The sequence below is a fragment of the Aquarana catesbeiana genome, linkage group LG08 (genome assembly GCF_042186555.1).
Source record: "Aquarana catesbeiana isolate 2022-GZ linkage group LG08, ASM4218655v1, whole genome shotgun sequence".
NCBI lineage: Eukaryota > Metazoa > Chordata > Amphibia > Anura > Ranidae > Aquarana > Aquarana catesbeiana.
This window is the reverse complement of record NC_133331.1, coordinates 140,452,741-140,470,659: the sequence shown is the minus strand read 5'-3', so window position 1 is coordinate 140,470,659 and position 17,919 is coordinate 140,452,741. Positions and strand designations below refer to the sequence as shown.

The window sequence follows — 17,919 nt, the reverse complement described above, 5'->3', positions numbered from 1 at the left end:
AAAAATTCAATAATCTGCATATAAAAAAAGTGTACTCATGAAAATTGAAAGTGAAAAGCACATCTAACATCCCTTCAGGTAAACATTAGAACTCAAAATTTGTACCCACTGAAAATACAAATGTTTCTCTTTAATAAGACCCATTCACAATGACAGCTGCTAATTTGTAATACAGATCTGCCAATATAAAATTATTTAGCAGATAATAGGGATGCACCGATATTAGTACCGATACTGTGTATTTTCACGAGTATTCGTGAAAAGGTTGCAGATTCTTGAAACCGATACTTTGTGGTGCAATTTGCATGCAATCAAAATCAATGGGTGCAATTCGTACTGCAAAGAACTGCATGCAATTGTGGTGCGATTCCTGTCCGTATTGCATACGGTTTCCCGCACTGCTCCTGTGTGAACCCAGGCTGAAATCACTATGACAAGCCTGGGTTCACAGGAGCGGTGGGGAAACCACATGCAATTCGGACAGGAATCACGGCGCATTGCTGTTTAAATTGCATGAGATTCTTTGCAGTGTGATTTGTGTCCATTTTGTATGGATGCAAATCACATCGCAAAGTATCGGTACTTGGTAACAGCGAATATGCGACCAAAAGTATCGGTACTTGTACTTGCCGATAAAATTAAGGTATCGGTGCATCCCTAGCAGATAATCAGGTGACCAGTTCCAATAAATGTTGTTTTCTGTGTCCTCACCTCCCAGCCTCCAGTCACTGCTTGTTTGGCTGATGCTTTTCTCATCAACCATTGTAAGCTAAAAGAGGCTCTGCATTGCTTGGAGTATATGACAGAGTAGGTAATATGTGAAGGAAGACATTTCAAGCAAAGATAAGAACTTTATCTTGTTTAATTGAAATTTAACTCTGAGTGTTTGTTATTTAAGCTCTATATTTATGAACTCTCGGTTACAATTCAAGCTAGGATTACACTGAAATACATGAACCAACTTCCTTATTTATACTGGGAACACACAACAAAATGGTTGGACTTCTCCAGTACCTCGTAGGCCAATAGACAAGAACAAACAGTACAAGCAGCAGGCAGTCAGATTATGTTACCAGCGCTATACAAAACACGCCTCTGAATACGGACTATGCTGATCACATCACGCACTACCTACGAGAACAGAATATATTATTCCTTACATTTACAGATCATATAGCTGAATTATGTGGTACAGGTAACTCTTGGCTGGCTTTCTAGAACTGGTGTCATATGACCATACAAACCCTAACACCAACAAATATACTTACTAAGTGGGAAAATCTGTCTGGTCTTCAAGTCATGCACAGCAGCAACTGGCCCACCACAAAACTTTGTGGAGGCCCCTAGGCAGATGAAATCTTGGGGTCCCCCTCACAGGTTTCTTGTACACATGCTCTAGTGGGATGACATTGAGCCAAGTAGTGTGCAACTCTGCCGTTAGATGGTGATGACCACCACTATTGTACATTACACATGTAGATTGCACCAAATTTGTTTACAAACTGACAGCTGAAAGAAGATGAACTTTAAGAGACAAACTAATGTGAACTTAATGTCTATGGTTTATGTACTCTAAAGTGGTTGTAAAAGCACAAGATTTTTTTTTATCTGCAAGCATTCTATGCATGAAGATAAACCCGCGTTCAGCAGCCGCCGCCCTAACCCGAACCTGATCTTCCTCTTGATCCACCGACGTCCGCAAGAGCCTTGGCTCTCTGGGGACATGCACTCCCGATTGGCTTTTTGTTAGCAGGGAGAACATATTGATTATTGCTAGCGTCTATGGAGTTGGCAAAAATTGCAATCAACCTATCAATAGATAGTTTGAATCTCAGCCAGTCCCTGCTGAACCGCCTGAGATTTGAACCATCTATGGCTGGCTTAGAGCTGTTGTAAAGTCAGGCTTTTTTTTTTATCTTAATGCATCAAGATAAAATACCTTCTGTGTGCAGCAGCCCCCCTAATACTTACCTGAGCCCCATCTCTATCCAGCGATGTCCACGAGTCCCTCGGCCGCCCGGAACTCTCCCTCACGTTTGGCACCCGCTGCTGTGAATCAAACTCAGTTAGCCAATCAGGAGAGAGAGGGGGCGAGGTCAAAACACAGCTCCGTGTCTGAATGGACACACGGAGCTGAGGCTCGGGTGCCTCCATAGCAAGGTGCTTGCTGCCGGGGCACTCAACAGAAGGGAGGGGCCAGGAGCTCCAGCCAAGGACCTGAGAAGAGGAGGAGGATCTGGGCTGCTCTGTGCAAAACCAACTGCACAGAGCAGGTAAGTACAACAGGTTTTTTTTTTCTTCTTTTCAATTAAAATAACAAAACACGGGACTTTACAATCACTTTAAGATGGAGGGGCCCTTCTGTTAATAAGCACAATGGGCACCATCCCTAACAATAAATGGGTCTCCCCCACAACAGCCATTAAGGAGGGAATAACCAATTGGGACTTTAAACGTGCCACAAAGGGGTTATATACAAAAATATAAAAAATAAAATATTTGCAGTCTTCATTTGTACATCTATAAAACACCATTAAAATACAGCCATAGCCAGTGTATAACATGGAGATAATCATCTGTATTGAGCAACAATTTGTTAGTTATTCCCACCAATGTAAAGCACTTCCATATACACTAGCATCCCATAGTGATTAATGATCTTTCACTGGGGAAGTCAGGGACTTCTGCTCTTTGCACGGATGGAGACAGTACGACACATAAAAGAATTGTAATTTTCCCAGCACATTTCAAAATAATGTGCACAATGTCCAGCTGTGTGATGGCAGTATATCTGTCCATCCATCCAGAGTAAAGCCGACCATAGACTGATCAAAATTTAGTAGGTTTCAATCAGTCTATGGACAGGCTGGTTGTACTGAAGTTAATCTCTAAAGCTGGTCATACATGGATAGAAAATCTACTGAAAAAAAAAAAAAAAAAAAAACAAAAACACATTTGATAAGCCCGATTGTTCGACTTTAGAAACATTAGTGGGCGCACTTAGATTCTCGAAAAGCAAAGGTTTCTGCCAAAAGAAAGAGGTCTGAATTTTGCTGCATAAAGCGAACAATTTTCTAAAAATTAGTAGGGAAATCAAGCGCAAATAGTTCGAAAAAATGTACAGCGCATTGATTGACAAAAAAGTTACCATTTATGTCGATATTGATTGAGAATGTGGAAAACAATTTGATATGATGGCGCTAACACACTGTCGTTCGACAGATCTTTATCAAAAACAAACGTTTTTTCGAACTATTTTATCTAGTCTATACACACAGTGATAAACAGCTGTCAAGTGCAGGTCAGACAGCAGAGACATACAGTGGTACATCTCATTACAAGCTGATTGTTATGTAAATCCTCTTTCAGATATCAAGTTGCATACAGGAACAAACTACATGAAAGGCTTACCCTGCTTTTACTGCCCAGCATGAGGATTCACTTTTGTAATTACAGTCTGAAAGCAGATCTCTGCAGCCACATACATTAGACATGGTGGATAGATCCGCCTGCAGGAAGGGCTTTGTGGTTACTGGGAGGCACATAAGACATTACAAGTGAGCTGCATTGCTGGAAGCAGTGGTGCTCTTCTCATCTGGGGAACAATAAGTCAACAGTTTCTGGAAACTGCATGATTGCTCTGCAAAGCAAACCCGTATTGAGAAAGTTATGTATGCTGCGATTGATTGTTGACCTCTCCTTATGAAAATACTAGTGGTGTAATTTAAAAGTGACCCAGTAAATAATTTAAAAAACTCAGACAATAACCCTACAAAAAAAAAAAAAAAAAACTGTACAGACATCCCTTTCTAGATGCCTGTGCATCACTACTGTGTGGCAACGTGCCAGTCACCAGGAGGAACCACCAAGTACTTCGGGAGACACAGGGGACCAGCACTCTGAGAAGTCTTAGTTGTCTATTGACTTTTGGGGAACCATTCCACTTGAACAAAGTGGTGTTTGGCATTGTCCGCTTTTAAAGGGTATATCTTTGAGCATGTGTTTAAAGTTCACGACCGGGCCTCTTTAAGGTTTCCAGCGATAGGAATGAAAAATTTGTCAAGAACTGGACAAGTGTTCCAAGCAGTTGGTGCCTCAACAAACATACCAGACATTGAGCTCAACTCACTAAGCCATGGCGGTCATTTTTAGCCATATGGCTGTTATTTTCTGCTCTAATTGGCTTCATTGCTGAAAACAAGTCATGGTAGCAAATGATTGTTATGGTTTAGGGAATTCAGCCAAGTATCTGCTGACTATGTTGACCTAGGCATCTATGGATGAAAAGCACGTCTCCATTGTCATTTGACATTTTAAATTTGCCCTTCCGTGAAAAAAATAGACTTGTTCATCTACATGTTGTGACAGGATCAGTGCTGGTGACTGCATTGTCTTCTGTGTACCCGGATTACACCACAGCCCTGGTGTCATTTTTAAAAAAGCAGACATACAATTTTACACAGTGCACTGGAAGTTACTGCACTGTTGATACCTGAATGCAGTGTACACTTCCAATAAAGCTCTATCAAAACTGATGTACCACCCAGCAAACATACAGAAGCCTGCATGCTAAAAAAGGGTTTTAGCTTGGAGGCAGCCTGAGCAGGTCTCAAAGGGTGGTTTGTGAGTGCTGCATTTTACTGGTATTTTTAATAAATATGTTATATGAAGGTGTCACACAATGTTGCATTCAGTACCACCCACTGAACGCAACCCATTTAACTGAAAGGGGGCAACCCTCAACCATGTGCAACATGTAGTTGCAGCATGCTAGAGCAGAGTTCAAGGGGCTACAGGAGGCAGTGAGAGGCGATCTACCGCCTGTACAGACACTAACTCATGGATGTGGCCAGGCTCATTTATCAAGAGAATAGTTTCAGAGAATCTGCTTATTGTGGCACAAATTTGTTTTAATCTTTAGTTTTTTTTGCCCTTTTTCCCCCCCTGATGATCCAGTCTGTAACACTTCCCGTCTTAAGGTGTGCTGAGCTCACTCTAAGCAACAGAACCACCCTTAGACATCAGCATTGTCAAACCCTGTTGTGAAGAGGGTAGTGTCATTCAGAGGAAGCTTTGAATTCATTCATAGAACACAAACCTTTCTGTGAATGGCTGAGCAACACCCAGACCAACTCTAGTTTGTCCCGGGAGTGAGATGGTAAGTTTACATGCCACAGCCAGAACACAGAGCTTTATACCATATCTACCCTGTTTCCCCAAAAAGAAGACCTAGCGTGATAGTCAGTGATGGCTGCAATATAAGCCCTACCCCCCCAAATAAGCCCTACCCCGTTTCCCCTAAAACAAGCCCTAACCTGAAAATAAGACCTATAAGGATTTTAACTAGGGCTTATATTACAGCCATCACCGACAATCACACTAGGTCTTATTTTCGGGGAAACAGGGTAGCTAAGGCAACACAACGCACACAGTGGGCACATCCAGTACTGAAGTAGTTTGGATGAGCTTGGTCTAAACAAACTACAAAAAAAAAAAAAAAAAATTAATAATATTTCACTAAAAGCTAGAGATCAGCTTTAATTCTACTTTAAGCAGTGAAAGCAAAAAAAAAAATAATAAAAATAAATTTTTTCCCTTTTGGGATAAAAATTTTACATAAATGAATAAAAGCCGATCATTCATTGTAAGCACCCCTGTAAGTAGTAAATGGGTTGCCTCGACCCTCTAACATCCACTTTTGCTGACAGGGTGACAAGGAGAAAAAAAAAGTAAAAAAAAAAAGTCTATAAAAAATAAAACGAACGTAGCCAACACATTTAGGCTCCGTTCACACTAGTGAGATCTGAGATACAGCTTGAGTTGCATATAATCACATAACAATGGAAATCATATTGTTTTCAATAGTGCCCATTCACATCAATGCAACTAGCACAGTGCAATTTTGGAAAAGGTTCCTCTACTACTTTGGTGCAATTCCAGCACAATTTTTGACTCATAAAATATACAAACCCATTTCAAGTTGCACTACATAATTGCACTGAAAGATGGATCAAAATTGGATTGGAGCAGTATGAATATAGCCTTAGAGATATCTTAACTGAAATATATTACACTTTTGCTTTAGGGTTTAGATACACGTTAGCCCCTGTTCACACCAGTGCGATTTGGAACTGTCAATTTACACTACAAGTCGCACCCCATTTTCGGCAATTAAAAATTGTTCAAATTGATGCGATTAATGCCACAAAATCTTCCTGCACTACTTTTTGCAGATTTCATTGCAACTTGCATAGACTTCTGTTGTATGAAGTCACAATGAAATTGGCAGTGCAAATCACACTGATGTGCAGCTTCAAAATAGCACGATTTCAAAGCCACACCGGTGTGAGCGGGGGCTTAATGTGGTTATAAAGTCAAGACATTTTTTTACCCTAATTCACTCCCTGCATGAAGGTAAAAAATGTCCCAGTAGTATCGCCTCCCTATACACTTACCTAAATCCTCTCTCAATCCAGCATAGTGCCTGTCTGCACCAGGGTTGGTCTCTCTTCCTTTCCTGACAGGACACAGAGGCAGCAGGAGGAGCCATTGGCTGTTTCTGTCAATCAAGTCCTGTGAGGCAGGAGGCAGGGCTGAGCTGTGTGTGTCTATGAACGCACAGCCCGACTCAGAAACAAGCCCACAGGTGTGTCCCCATAGCATGGGGCTTTCTATAGGGGGAACACACAGAAGAGGACCAGAGAGCACTAGTGGGGAACCCCAGAAGATGAGGTTTGGGGCCACTAAGCAATACCATTGCACAAAGCAGTTAATTATACCATTTTTTGTTTTGATATTTTTTTTATATAATTAAAACACCTTTACACCCGCTTTAAATTCTCATCTGCAGGCTACCAGTAAAACACACAAGGATGAAAGGAGTAAATAGTATGACTGGTTGTTACCCAACAAGACTGAGTAAATTCCACTTCGTTAAACTAAGCCCAGCGTCTCCATTAAATGTGAACAAACTGATGTGTGTGGCCAATTACACACAGTTTTCTGCACACTTTGGAAGAATTCCAAGAGACACTCATAGCGACGGACTCAACGGTCACAGACAAGCTGTGTCAGCAGATGAACAAACTAATTCACACCAAAGAGGCAGAAAGAGGGCTTTGACTTTTACAGATGAAAAGGTATTGCACTTGTGTACTGGACACACCTTCCCAATAAATGTGCTGACCGCTACTCAGGACAACACTAATCCTGCCTTGAAATGCATGATTATTAAGGATGAGCTCCGGAGCGCATTCTTAATGATTATATAGAGAGTGACAAGCCCCGTGTACACAGTGGGTAACAGAAGATGAGGGGGGGGGAATTGGGCATAGGCTAAACTACTAAATTTGTAGGCAACAAGTGAAAGCAATCACTCAGCTACCAAGGCACTTCTATAACTATAGCAGGTGTAAATGTCAAACTGGTCCCAGGACTAAGCTGTTACCACCTAAGGATGCCTGCACCTACAGCAGTCTGGGGTTTAAAATCCCTCCCAGTCTCCCTTTCTTTGTGAAAGTATTCCAGGCCAGATCAGAGCAATGCTCTGTGCCAGTGTTAACCAATCACTCTGATCTGCCGCAGAAGCCCTGCAGAAAGAAGGGGGGGGTGAACAGGGAATACAAATCCCCGGACCGCTCCACTGGCTGCATTAGGTTGCAATAAAAACCTGACAGACGTTCTAATTACTCACCGCTTTTTTTTTTGCTTTGAACAAACACCAAGCTGCACCGCATTCCCATTCAATGCACATGACACTCAGTGCGGTCCGATTTGAGCCTATTCATTTTGCATGGGCTCAGACTGTATCGCACCAAAGTCGTGCATGCACTAATTTTGGAACCGCACGGTACATTTGTGCCATGCAATCAGGTGCAGGCAAACACACCGTTTGCAACTTGCGTTTGGGGTGTCGTTAAGATTGCACTGACACCCACTCCAGATCACAAGTGCAGTGCGATCTGAATGATGTGAGGAAAAAACACACAGATCACTGGATTTCCTGACCAGATTAGCGTGAGCCTAAGCTCAGTTACAGACATGGCCAAATAAATTGGCACCCCTGCATTTGTCAGCTAATGCACCACTGCACCCAGAAAATTGTTGGAACAAAATGTTTCGGCATTATGTTTTTTTTTCCCTTTGTTTGTATTGGTATGGCACAAAGTGGAGAAACAAAAAGCCAAATCTGACACTTTCCACGCAAAACAACAATGGACTGGACAAAATGATTGGTACCCTCAATTTAATATTTGGTAGCTCACCCGTTGGAAGACAAATAACTGAAATCAATTGCTTCCTATAACCTCCAATGAGTTTCTTACACCTCTTTTGCCAACTGCTCCATATCCCTCAGATGATTGGAAGGGCTCCTTTTCCCCAACTGCTGTTTGGAGATCTCTCCACAGGTGCTCTATGGGATTTAGATCTGGACTCATTGCTGGCCAGTTCAGTACTCTCCAGCGCTTTCTCTTAAACCATTTCTGGGTGCTTTTCGACGTGTGCTTTGGGTCATTGTCCTGCTGTAAGCCCCATTACCTCTGAGGGAGACCCAACTTTCTGACACTGGGCTCTACAATGCACCCCAGAATTCTTTGATAGTTTTCAGATTTCATAATGCCATGCACATGGTCAAGACATCCAGTGCCCATTTTACCATTTTACCTGGTTGCCGGTGTGATTTCTATATTGTCAGCACATGGTAACCCCTTTGAGCCGATGCCTCCCAGCCCTTTAATGGGTTAAGGATGCTGGGAGGGGTTATGATCATGTGACCACTGATTGGCTGTCACTGCGGTCGCATAATTGGGAGCTTTCCATTAACCGCCGGTAACTGTGCTAGGAGTGCGTTTTTGGCACAGCTGTATTTGCACTAATGCATGCAAATATGCGACCACTCAGTGCATATTTGTGTGCGGCCGGTGCCAAGAGGTTTATCGATACAGGTGAGTTCTATTACAAATTACAGGAGCATCACAAATTTGGAATGTAATTATTTCTTACAATTTTAGGAAGGTGTCAATAATTTTGCCCAGTCCAGTTTTAGACTTTTGCGTGGAATGTGTCAGAGCCTAGGGGTTCACACTGAATGCGGGTTTGAAGTCATGCAAGTTCAGCTGAACTAGCACGATTTCAAACTGGAATTTCAGTCCGACTTCAGGGCGATTTGAGAGACATCTGTGCGGGTTCATGCACAGATGTCTATTGAAATAAAAGTAGTGCAGGAACTACTTTTGGGAATCAGTGCGGCACCACAAAGTTGGCGTCACACTGATTAAGATGGTGCCATTGCCGGCAATAGCCTCCGCATGTCATATCTGCCCGATGTGAACAGGGGCAGATTTGGATTTGTGTGTTATACCAATACAGTACAAACAAAAGAAATTAACACAAGAATGCCTAAATATTTGTAATTGCAACAATTTTCTGGGCAAAGTGGTACATTATCTGACAGGTGCGGGGCTGCCAATATTTTTGGCCATGGCTGTATGCTTCAAAGCAATGCATGCTAACGAACTGCAAAGTCGTTAAGGTGGCCCCAGAGTATTGAATGCAGGCCCATATTTCCTCATGCCTTGTACATGCCTACTGGTCTGTATAATCTGTGGCAAATTTATATTTAGAGAATTCCTCACCAAGTCACTAAAGCCAGACACCATCAGACCATTCATTTCAACATTAATCTTTGTAAAGATCCATAGATGCCATATCACATTAAGCATACAACAGGAGCATTGACTACGCTGTTATTTCCAATCTATATCCAAAAGAACACTTTCATGTACATGCACCACTGAGCCATGAAGCAGCTGATGTTCATAAATACACACAAGACGTCAGTACCCAGAATAATGAGAAGGTGGGGCCAGTACATGATCGAAGGAGGAACCAAACATTTCAGGGGTAAAGAAAAAAAAAAAAAAAAAACACAACAAACACACTTTTTTTACCTGTAAAAGCCTCCCTTGTGTAGACGTCCAAAAAGATCTGAATGCTGCTACTAGGCGCCACCCTCATGGATGTTATATTAGCAGCCTCAGTCACTCAAGTGACACTTTATAGTATTCCCCCTCGCTTTTTTTTTTTTTTTTCTTTCTGCCAAGAATCTGATGTTCATATATCAGTATCATCATAAAATTCTGTCAGCTGCCAGTCACATATGCCAGATGGAGGTATTTGGGGGGCAGCAATTTTATGCCAGTATTCACTGATCATTATGCAGGAACTTCTGTGGTAGGATTAAAAAAAAAAAAAAAAAAAAAAAACCACACACAACACACACACGTGTAATGGGAGCCGTAAAACGTTTCCTGCCCATGTGAATATAGCCCTAAATTCTACTTATCACACATGTTTTTCTAGCGCAGAAGCTCCTGTGTAATGATCAGTACCAATACCTGCATCTGGCATACCTGTCCTCAGATGCAGATTTTTGGGTTTTGCATTATGGATCTGAACCCAGTGCATGTTCACGCATTTCTGTCAATGTCTCTACTGAAAACTAGGCAGCTGCATTAAGATATGTAAAAAAAAAAAAAAAAAAAAAAAAAAGCAAATATGTATTTTTTGCACTTTTTGCCACACTAAAAAACACACCTTTCCAGCACGACAAAAGCGCATGAAAAATATTCCTCTTTAAATCCTATGTAACACTACACACCACTGAAAAGTCCTGTATGCTCCATATTGGGTGCAGTTTTTTGAACAGCACACTTTCCATTGTAAATCTATGGGAACAGACCAAAAACTCACAGTTTGTGTTATTTTGAGTCACATGTCCATGTTTCACAGGTGCATGCTGGGAGTCAGGCAACCAGAAAATGCACAAAAAAACCCCACGCATCAAAAACGTGATTTACATTTTTCTAGAACATAGCGCCAGTATGAGAGAACCTGTTAAAAAAAAAAAAAAAAAAAAAACACACCAAAAACTGCACCTTCCATAATATTCAATAGAAATGAAACAAAGCACACTTTTTTCATGCAGTTTTTGATTGACCTGTCAATGTTTTCCCAGGTGACAAGGGATGAAAACGCATACAAAATGCATGGTGCAGTGCCTTACATTTTAACACAACAAATTAGAAACACATATCACATTTTACATCACAGCGGTGTGAATGGGCGCTTACAGAGCTAAATGAAAATATAATAAAATATAAATACAAAACACAAAGTGCTTTAACAAGTTTTCCAAGTAGTAGAATGATGGAGCGGGATGTACAGAGGTCAGTCTATGATGGGGAGTAGTATATAGATGGGGAGTAGTGTATATAGAGGTCAGGTAGTGGGGTGTACAGGGGTCAGTAGTATATAGAGGTCAGGTAGTGGGGTGTACAGGGGTCAGTAGTATACAGAGGTCAGGTAGTGGGGTGTACAGGGGTCCGTAGTATACAGAGGTCAGGTAGTGGGGTGTAAAGGGGTCAGCAGTATACAGAGGTCAGGTAGTGGGGTGAACAGGGGTCCGTAGTATATAGATGGGGAGTAGTATATAGAGGGCAGGTAGTGGGGTGTACAGGGGTCAGTAGTATATAGAGGGCAGGTAGTGGGGTGTACAGGGGTCAGTAGTATATAGAGGGCAGGTAGTGGGGTGTACAGGGGTCAGTAGTATATAGAGGGCAGGTAGTGGGGTGTACAGGGATCAGTAGTATATAGAGGGCAGGTAGTGGGGTGTACAGGGATCAGTAGTATATAGAGGGCAGGTAGTGGGGTGTACAGGGATCAGTAGTATATAGAGGGCAGGTAGTGGGGTGTACAGGGATCAGTAGTATATAGAGGTCAGGTAGTGGGGTGTACAGGGGTTCGTAGTATATAGATGGGGAGTAGTATATAGAGGTCAGGTAGTGGGGTGTACAGGGGTCAGTAGTATATAGATGGGGAGTAGTATATAGAGGTCAGGTAGTGGGGTGTACAGGGGTCAGTAGTATATAGATGGGGAGTAGTATATAGAGGGCAGGTAGTGGGGTGTACAGGGGTTCGTAGTATATAGAGGGCAGGTAGTGGGGTGTACAGGGGTCAGTAGTATATAGAGGTCAGGTAGTGGGTCAGCAGTATACAGAGGTCAGGTAGTGGGGTGTAAAGGGGTCAGCAGTATACAGAGGTCAGGTAGTGGGGTGTACAGGGGTCCGTAGTATATAGATGGGGAGTAGTATATAGAGGTCAGGTAGTGGGGTGTACAGGGGTCAGTAGTATATAGAGGGCAGGTAGTGGGGTGTACAGGGATCAGTAGTATATAAAGGTCAGGTAGTGGGGTGAACAGGGGTCAGCAGTATATAGAGGTCAGGTAGTGGGGTGTACAGGGGTCAGCAGTATATAGAGGTCAGGTAGTGGGGTGTACAGGGGTCCGTAGTATATAGATGGGGAGTAGTATATAGAGGGCAGGTAGTGGGGTGTACAGGGGTCAGTAGTATATAGAGGGCAGGTAGTGGGGTGTACAGGGGTCAGTAGTATATAGAGGGCAGGTAGTGGGGTGTACAGGGGTCAGTAGTATATAGAGGGCAGGTAGTGGGGTGTACAGGGATCAGTAGTATATAGAGGGCAGGTAGTGGGGTGTACAGGGATCAGTAGTATATAGAGGGCAGGTAGTGGGGTGTACAGGGATCAGTAGTATATAGAGGGCAGGTAGTGGGGTGTACAGGGATCAGTAGTATATAGAGGTCAGGTAGTGGGGTGTACAGGGGTTCGTAGTATATAGATGGGGAGTAGTATATAGAGGTCAGGTAGTGGGGTGTACAGGGGTCAGTAGTATATAGATGGGGAGTAGTATATAGAGGTCAGGTAGTGGGGTGTACAGGGGTTCGTAGTATATAGATGGGGAGTAGTATATAGAGGTCAGGTAGTGGGGTGTACAGGGGTCAGTAGTATATAGATGGGGAGTAGTATATAGAGGGCAGGTAGTGGGGTGTACAGGGGTTCGTAGTATATAGAGGGCAGGTAGTGGGGTGTACAGGGGTCAGTAGTATATAGAGGTCAGGTAGTGGGTCAGCAGTATACAGAGGTCAGGTAGTGGGGTGTAAAGGGGTCAGCAGTATACAGAGGTCAGGTAGTGGGGTGTACAGGGGTCCGTAGTATATAGATGGGGAGTAGTATATAGAGGTCAGGTAGTGGGGTGTACAGGGGTCAGTAGTATATAGAGGGCAGGTAGTGGGGTGTACAGGGATCAGTAGTATATAAAGGTCAGGTAGTGGGGTGAACAGGGGTCAGCAGTATATAGAGGTCAGGTAGTGGGGTGTAAAGGGGTCAGCAGTATACAGAGGTCAGGTAGTGGGGTGTAAAGGGGTCAGCAGTATACAGAGGTCAGGTAGTGGGGTGTACAGGGGTCCGTAGTATATAGATGGGGAGTAGTATATAGAGGTCAGGTAGTGGGGTGTACAGGGGTCAGTAGTATATAGAGGTCAGGTAGTGGGGTGTACAGGGGTCAGTAGTATATAGAGGGCAGGTAGTGGGGTGTAAAGGGGTCAGCAGTATACAGAGGTCAGGTAGTGGGGTGTACAGGGGTCCGTAGTATATAGATGGGGAGTAGTATATAGAGGTCAGGTAGTGGGGTGTACAGGGGTCAGTAGTATATAGAGGTCAGGTAGTGGGGTGTACAGGGGTCAGTAGTATATAGAGGGCAGGTAGTGGGGTGTACAGGGATCAGTAGTATATAAAGGTCAGGTAGTGGGGTGAACAGGGGTCAGCAGTATATAGAGGTCAGGTAGTGGGGTGTAAAGGGGTCAGCAGTATATAGAGGTCAGGTAGTGGGGTGTAAAGGGGTCAGCAGTATATAGAGGTCAGGTAGTGGGGTGTAAAGGGGTCAGCAGTATATAGAGGTCAGGTAGTGGGGTGTAAAGGGGTCAGCAGTATACAGAGGTCAGGTAGTGGGGTGTACAGGGGTCCGTAGTATATAGATGGGGAGTAGTATATAGAGGTCAGGTAGTGGGGTGTACAGGGGTCAGTAGTATATAGAGGTCAGGTAGTGGGGTGTAAAGGGGTCAGTAGTATATAGAGGTCAGGTAGTGGGGTGTACAGGGGTCAGTAGTATATAGAGGTCAGGTAGTGGGGTGTACAGGGGTCAGTAGTATATAGATGGGGAGTAGTATATAGAGGTCAGGTAGTGGGGTGTACAGGGGTCAGCAGTATATAGAGGTCAGGTAGTGGGGTGTAAAGGGGTCAGCAGTATACAGAGGTCAGGTAGTGGGGTGTACAGGGGTCCGTAGTATATAGATGGGGAGTAGTATATAGAGGTCAGGTAGTGGGGTGTACAGGGGTCAGTAGTATATAGAGGTCAGGTAGTGGGGTGTACAGGGGTCCGTAGTATAGGGGTGTAGAGACCAGTGTAGGGTCCCCCTGACTCACCCAATGCAGTGATGATGAATCCTCTGGGGGGTCTCAGGGCTCTCCTGACCCAGGCATCCCTCAGTATCTCCAGGTTGGCACTCTGCCCCTGGACCAGCAGCACCCAGCTCTCCAGCCAGCCCTGGAAGGACACCTCACACACGGCTCGGACCAGCCTCTTGTTCCAGAAGCACTTGGCGTTGGCCGCCTGGAAGTCCTGGAAGACCTGGCTGCCCTTCTCGCCCTCCCCGGTGCCGTCCAGCTTACAAAGAACCAAGGATAGAGAGGATGGGGCTAGCTGGACCGGCCTGTCCCGGGACATGGTGCTGAGCTCAGAGCGGAGCGCTCACATACATAGAACACGGAGTTCTCCTCACTGCTAAGATCAATGACTGACCGCTGCCCAGGAGACGGCGAGCACTGAGGGGCCGAGCCAAGCCACCATCTGCTCTACAGCCAATCAGGGGGCTGCGGAGACGGGGGCGTGACACAGCTGAGCACCTTGGCTTTTGTGAGTGTAGTAGAAGTGGGCGGGGATAGGGGCGGTTCGTCCCGTGCTGGGGCAGTAAGGTGTGCACGTATCACCTACCGATCTTCATCATTACTGCTCGCAAGTCTTTAGAAGTTTATCACAATAATGACCAAACCCAGGATAAGAGCAGAAATGTGATATGGTGCAACTCATGAGTCCCTAGTTGTAGCCACATTACTTTAAGTTTTTTGTTTCCTCTATTTTCACCCGGTGATCCTGCCAGTAACACACTTCCTGTTCTAGGGTGAAAACACTCACTTCACTCTACTACATACTGGCCAATATGTATCGTTTTCCAGGTTACACAGTCCTTTGCACTTGGAAATTCTTTGTTAATGTAATTGAATTGCTATATATTATTATTATTATTATTATTATTATTCAGGATTTATATAGCGCCAACAGTTTACGCAGCGCTTTACAATATAAAAGGGAGACAATACAGTTATAATATAATACAATACATCCATCTATATATCCATCGTCGTGCGCATAGGGTGTGTCAAATGTGCCTGGGCACACCCTACTCACCCCATGTGCATTAACATTATCCAGGGTCAGCACCTGGTAAGTGATAGTGGCCATTGTAAATGTCCCCATTATATCCAAGGCTAGGTTCAACTTTAGGAACAGGTTACAGCAAGTGGCGCTCCTGTGTGTTTGAGCTTTGGGGTGCACACCCTAATGCAATAGGCTGCCCACACCTATGTAATATCCATTTACAGTTTGATAGCAGCCGCATTTATATCTTATTGTTTGTTACACTTTGGTTAGAAGCAGTGGATGTCTTCCCTGGTCTCCTGAGGATGCGGCTTGGGCCGCGAAACATGTTGAGAAGCACATTGCCCTGCAAGTGAAGTTTCCCTATGCACTGTTCTTATATACTCCAGGAATATTTTGCAAGCTGTACACAATGTATCTAGGGAAAACATTCAGTTTAGGCATATATTGATGGGGTTCTTTCTTTCTTTCTTTCTTTCTTTCTTTCTTTCTTTCTTTCTTTCTTTCTTTCTTTCTTTCTTTCTTTCTCAGTAATCAACATGGTCATCTACCCTATGCAGCGTCACCTCCAGAAGCCACATCTGTGACTTAGGCCTTGTTTACACAGGGTGTACTATACTAGGTGTTGTATACATCCCTGTGTAGGCAATCCCATTGATGTCAATTGGGTCACTGAGGCTGGATGCACAAAGCTGCTGTGTCCCAATATGACATCTTTGTGGGTGCAGGTCCGTGTCCTCAAACTCACACTGTTTACTTTGAGGGACACGCACCCTCACCCACATGGATGTCATATTGGGACACAGAGGCTGTGTTGGTGCAGTCACAGTGTTCCAAGTGACATCAATAAAACACCTGTGCATCTCCATGTGAGCAAAGTTGGCCCTGCACAGGTGTGGTATTCTATGCCTGGTGCGAATGAGGTCTTAAGCCTAGTACACATAGGCTGAATGTTGAGCAGCATCGGTCAGTTCAATAGAAACTGGCTGACAATCAACCCATGTGTACTGCAGCCTGTCCACCTTCTATCGATGTCGGGGCATGATTGAATCGGCTCCCAATCAGCTCTCTCAGCTAATGGCTGAGAGCTCTGACCGCCGAAGTGTTCTGGCGGGGGGGTGAGTCCCCCTGTCAAAACACAATAGCACAGCAGGGGAGATTGCTGTACTAACATTGCATAGTTAGTACAGCAGCTCCTGAGCTGTCAGTTTTTTTTATCATTCAGCCCTGCTGGGTTGAACAAATAAAAAAATAAAAAAATAATAAAAAATAATAATAATAATAAAAAACGAACTAAGCTGGAAGTTCAGCCCTTGCCGCAGCCGACCCATTGAGAAAGCTTCACTGCTGTTTTCCCTTACCCAAGATGGCGGAATCGGCTTGGGTGAGGACACCATAGAATCCCTGGACAGGTAAGTGCCATGATAGTAAATGTCAGCAGCTACAGCATTTGTAGCTGCTGACTTTTAATTTTTTTTGGGGGGGGGGGGGGCTGGACCTCGGCTTGAAAGAAGCTATTGATATGCAGTTTGTTGTAAAATAACTAAATCTTTGTTTTAGAAATTCCCCTGAGTATGATGTAATGAAAGAGGATACCATTACTGATAGAAAAGGAAATTTAGTTCTCTCTCTCATCTAAAAAATGTGTTTTTTTAAGTGCTTTGCATTGAACTGAGTCATGTACCTGTTATGTAATTGAAGACAGGTTTGTGTATTGTAGTCCCAGTTGTCGTCTGGACACATTTATGTGCTGTGTGAATTGGAGGCCTGGGGGAACACATTCAGATGGGCTATTACCTTCCTGTGGCTCTTAGCTTACAGTCAAGAAAAAAACGAAAACATAAAAATCCAGACATCTAGGCTTAAAAGGCTTTTTTATTCAGATGTTTCCTCTCTTCATCAAAGACAGTCTGATTCAGCTTTCTTGTCTTCCTTTCACTGAATAAGGATCTTGCAAAAAAGCAATTATAGTGTGTGTGGAAGAACAATTTCCACATTTCTCCTTCATGATGTCTGTGTTGGAAGTTCTGTTTTGGAGGGGCTTCCAGTGCAGACATCTGCCATGGAGGGGCTTCCAGCTCAGGACTCTACCATGCCACCATACAGTGGGGAAGGAAAGTATTCAGACCCCTTAAATTTTTCACTCTTTGTTATATTGCAGCCATTTGCTAAAATCATTTAAGTTCATTTTTTTTCCTCATTAATGTACACACAGCACCCCATATTGACAGAAAAACACAGAATTGTTGACATTTTTGCAGATTTATGAAAAAAGAAAAACTGAAATATCACATGGTCCTAAGTATTCAGACCCTTTGCTCAGTATTTAGTAGAAGCACCCTTTAGATCGAATACAGCCATGAGTCTTTTTGGGAAAGATGCAACAAGTTTTTCACACCTGGATTTGGGGATCCTCTGCCATTCCTCCTTGCAGATCCTCTCCAGTTCAGTCAGGTTGGATGGTAAACGTTGGTAGACAGCCATTTTTAGGTCCCTCCAGAGATGCTCAATTGGGTTTAAGTCAGTTCTCTGGCTGGGCCATTCAAGAACAGTCACGGAGTTGTTGTGAA

The 17,919-nt window shown here is 43.7% G+C and overlaps 1 protein-coding gene across 1 annotated transcript in view; it reads right to left on the bottom strand.

Annotated features, from left to right (window-relative positions):
• Positions 1–14,703, bottom strand: part of STOX1 (storkhead box 1) — a 100,964-nt gene extending 86,261 nt beyond the window's left edge. Inside the window, exon 1 of the mRNA XM_073596475.1 lies at positions 14,338–14,703. Within this exon, the coding sequence (XP_073452576.1) occupies positions 14,338–14,638 (301 nt within the window). The 5' untranslated portion in view covers positions 14,639–14,703. The remainder of the gene's footprint in view (positions 1–14,337) is intronic.
• Between the last annotated feature and the right edge of the window lie 3,216 nt (positions 14,704–17,919).